General features: G+C 47.8%; 1 protein-coding gene across 1 annotated transcript; it reads left to right on the top strand.

Annotated features, from left to right (window-relative positions):
• Nucleotides 1–2,545: 2,545 nt before the first annotated feature.
• MSGN1 (mesogenin 1) lies at nt 2,546–3,112 on the top strand. The gene has a single exon (XM_060168611.1). The coding sequence runs from the start codon at nt 2,546–2,548 to the stop codon at nt 3,110–3,112; it is 567 nt and encodes a 188-aa protein (XP_060024594.1).
• The last annotated feature ends 438 nt before the right edge of the window (nt 3,113–3,550 follow it).

Below are 3,550 nucleotides of genomic sequence, written 5' to 3'. Positions count from 1 at the left end.
CATGTTCACACAGTAACGTGTTGCACCGCATTTTAAAGCTGGATGGGGGTTTAATGATCCTCTGGTCTACACTCCTCACTTTACAGGTGCTCTTTGCAAAGTAGAACAGATGCTATTATCCTCCTTTTACAAATTAAAATTCTCAGGCCCTGAGGGGGTGAGTCCTTTGCTCTAAAGGAGGGTGAACTCTAGCGCATATTCCCGCTGCACCACACTGTCAACGAGGCTTTCCTGGGTCCAGTTTAGTCTTGTCCACTTTCTGTGGCCTGGTCCTCAATGCAGATAGAAAAGCACCAACTGGCATGTGCTCAGCTATAGGCCTTCGCGTGCTAACAGCGTTAGGCTGTCCTGGGCCTCCATTTTCCTCTGAGGGTAGAAATGCTTCATTGCGGGGTAAATGCAAGTCTGGTTCTGGTTTGTTTCTTACCAGAGTGAGAGTCTACATTGACAAACATGGAAACCAGGCAGTTTTCCTTGTTGTAAGAGCAGGTTTCTGGGTGACCAGGGTCAGGGGAGAGAGGAGTCAGAACCCAGTAAGTCGTTCCGGTACTGGTTAATTTGACCGTGCACATACAGTAACAACGAGAACAAAACCTACATTTATTAAGTGTCTATGTATACCAAGGATCTGGCAGATATTGTCTCATTTAGAAAATGAAATTTCCGAAAATAGAAGTTTAAGAAACCAGCAATTTTAGAAAGAAGCTTTAGAGAGGGAAAAATATGATGGCGTCTGGAAGCAGAAATGGTCTTACGTGGTTTAGAATACAAGGCCTGAAAGCCCACGGTGACGGGGACCAACACATCCACCTGAGGTCTACTGAGAGTACCCTTCTCTCCGAGTCACAGTCACGTCACCTGCCTCTACCGAAACCAAAGGGTTTTTTTTTTAAGGTGGGCTTTGGGGTCTTAAGAGGGATCTTGGGTCAACCACTTCCTGGTGGCACTACCACTTCCTACCAGGGAAATCTTTACTGGTTCTTTTAAGCTCTTAGAGCCTCAGTATTTTTATCTGTAAAGAGTGTTTTGTTCTTTTTTTAGATAAAGGTTAGTTACAACAATATATAAAATTCCTTGAATAGAATCAACAGATTCTAGGCTTTCCAATAAGAGTTGAAGGGAGAGAAAGAGGAGAAGGGAAAGGAGAAGTCATTTATTACATTTATTATGTTTCATTAACGTTATTATTCTTCAAGATACGGCTTAGGGTCTTTTAGTAAATGGCAAAATTAAGAGCATTCTTCCACAGATTACCTGCTTGAGCTATTTTCCCCCTGAGCCAAGCTAATTAAAAAATACCACAAATGTTCTAATTATGCCATTGACATTTCTTTTCGATAACTGCAAAGGGACTTTAATAACCATGTTAAAGGACACATTAATATGAAATGTGACTCACTGTGAGTCTGATGTTCATACTAATTTCTGGAATTAGTGGCACAGAGAATAAGTTGCATTTGTGGGACAAATGGGGAATCTGAGACCCCCTTTCCAAAACACAGGGTCTATCTCGGAGCATTAGGAAGTGAAGCAAACTAGCAAGACCATCCAACTTAACACATTCAGCGGCATTTGGAGCTATGGTGGGGAAAACAGGCTCCCTAGTTAATTTCACACTTCCTCTATACATTTCAAAAAACAAGGTGTGACTCTGCAGCTGGATATTCAAAAGACCTTCAGAAGGCTAAATGCCAGGTACTTTCCAAACTTCCCTGCCCTAAAGGAGCTTTCTGTTTCCCCGTGTCTGTTTGCTGGGGGGAAATCCCAAACTGCTCAGTTAAAGCTAAGGCTTTAAGCTTCTGGAAGGATATTTCCTGCTCATTACGGCTCTGGGTTTACTGGAGCTGTTGGCTTTTGTCATTCTCGGTGTAGGAATGCTGGGGGCTTGTCTGCACTCTGCAAAACCCAAGGAAATTTGCTAAAGAGGAAGGAAAGGAGGAAACAGGCGTCCAAGGTGTGCCTGTGTTCCCTCCTCCCAAGAGCCGCATGAAGTAAGAGCCGTTGTCTGCGTTTGACAAATGAAGAATCCAAGCTCAGAGGGGTTACCTTGTCCCTAGAGCACACCGCTTCTCCAGCATTGCACCCCCTCTGCTCGGAAATCTCTAAGCGGTCGTGGCCCCTCTGGGGCACTCTGCACCTCTCCACCAGGCCCCTCACCACCACTTCCTTGTTGCAGATTGCCCTAGGTTTGTTTTTCTTCGCTCCCTCATTAATGAGTTCCACAGGACATGCTAAGTCTAGTTATGCAGCTTTAATTGGTTTAGTTACAACAAGATAATTCCTTTTTTCTTCTCTCAGAGGCCTTTCTGTTTAAAGACATTTTAGCTGGAAGATGCTAATTATCAATGAGGAGAAAGTGACACCTGAAGAGTTCATTCTCCATCTTGGTCCTTGGTTTCTCCTTTGAACTCCCTCTACCCGGCCCTCGTTCCCACTTCAGCACTTCTCCCCGACCATCATAAAAGAGACCTCTGCCCTGGCCGGGCGGCAGAACTTTCCTTCTCACTTGCCACGGAGTCGTTCTCTCTGCAGTTGCGTCGCAGGCATGGACAGCCTGCGTGAGACCTTCCTCAGCCTCGAAGATGGCTTGGACTCCTCCGACAGCCCTGGCCTGCTGTCCTCCTGGGACTGGAAAGACAGGGCAGGGCCCTTTGAGCTGACCCAGGCCTCTCCCACCCAGAGCCTCTCTCCGGCCCCATCGCTGGAGTCCTATTCTTCTCCTTGTCCGGCTGTGGCTGGGCTGTCCTGTGGGCATGGAGGCGCCAACAATGGGGGCGGTGATGACTGCGGCGGCCTTGGGACTGGCGGCCTGGTGGAGGTGGGCTATGATATGTTAGCTTTCCAGCCTGCCTATCTGCAGGGTGCTGGTGGCCCCAAAACCCCGAAGGGCACCAAAGTCAGGATGTCCGTTCAGCGGAGACGGAAGGCCAGCGAGAGGGAGAAGCTCCGGATGAGGACCTTGGCCGATGCCCTGCACACCCTCCGGAATTACCTGCCACCCGTCTACAGCCAAAGGGGCCAGCCGCTCACCAAGATCCAGACGCTGAAGTACACCATCAAGTACATCGGAGAACTCACAGACCTTCTCAACAGCGGGGCCCAGAGCACCTGAGCTCGGCCCAGGGACTCAGGGACTTACCACCCAGCCCCCTGGGTGGGGGCAGAGGACCTTTAAAGACCTGGACCACCTCACGGCACAACAGCACCTGGTTATCGTTATACAGTGAGCGTGGTGACCTTGTTGTCTGAAAAGTTCTAAGGGAATTCCCACTGGACTAGTCAGGACCACCAGAACACTTAACTGACAGTCAGCAGGTACTTTTGCTTCCAGTTTTCCCACCATTTCTCAAGAGACTTGCCCTTTGCAAAGAGACAGTTGGCTTTGCCCTTTTATGTCTGTTCGAGGTATTTTAAAGGGTCAATGATTTCAAATGTATTTTTTCAATCGTGTAAAATTGTTACAATTAATCTTCTCCTGCCATTTGGGGGGGGGTACCTTTCTTTCTGTTGCTAACTAAACCTGTATTTTGTACGGGATCCAGGGTGACAC

The sequence above is a fragment of the Lagenorhynchus albirostris genome, chromosome 13 (assembly GCF_949774975.1).
Source record: "Lagenorhynchus albirostris chromosome 13, mLagAlb1.1, whole genome shotgun sequence".
NCBI lineage: Eukaryota > Metazoa > Chordata > Mammalia > Artiodactyla > Delphinidae > Lagenorhynchus > Lagenorhynchus albirostris.
The sequence above is the reverse complement of the archived record's forward strand: the minus strand, read 5'-3'. Positions and strand labels throughout refer to the sequence as shown.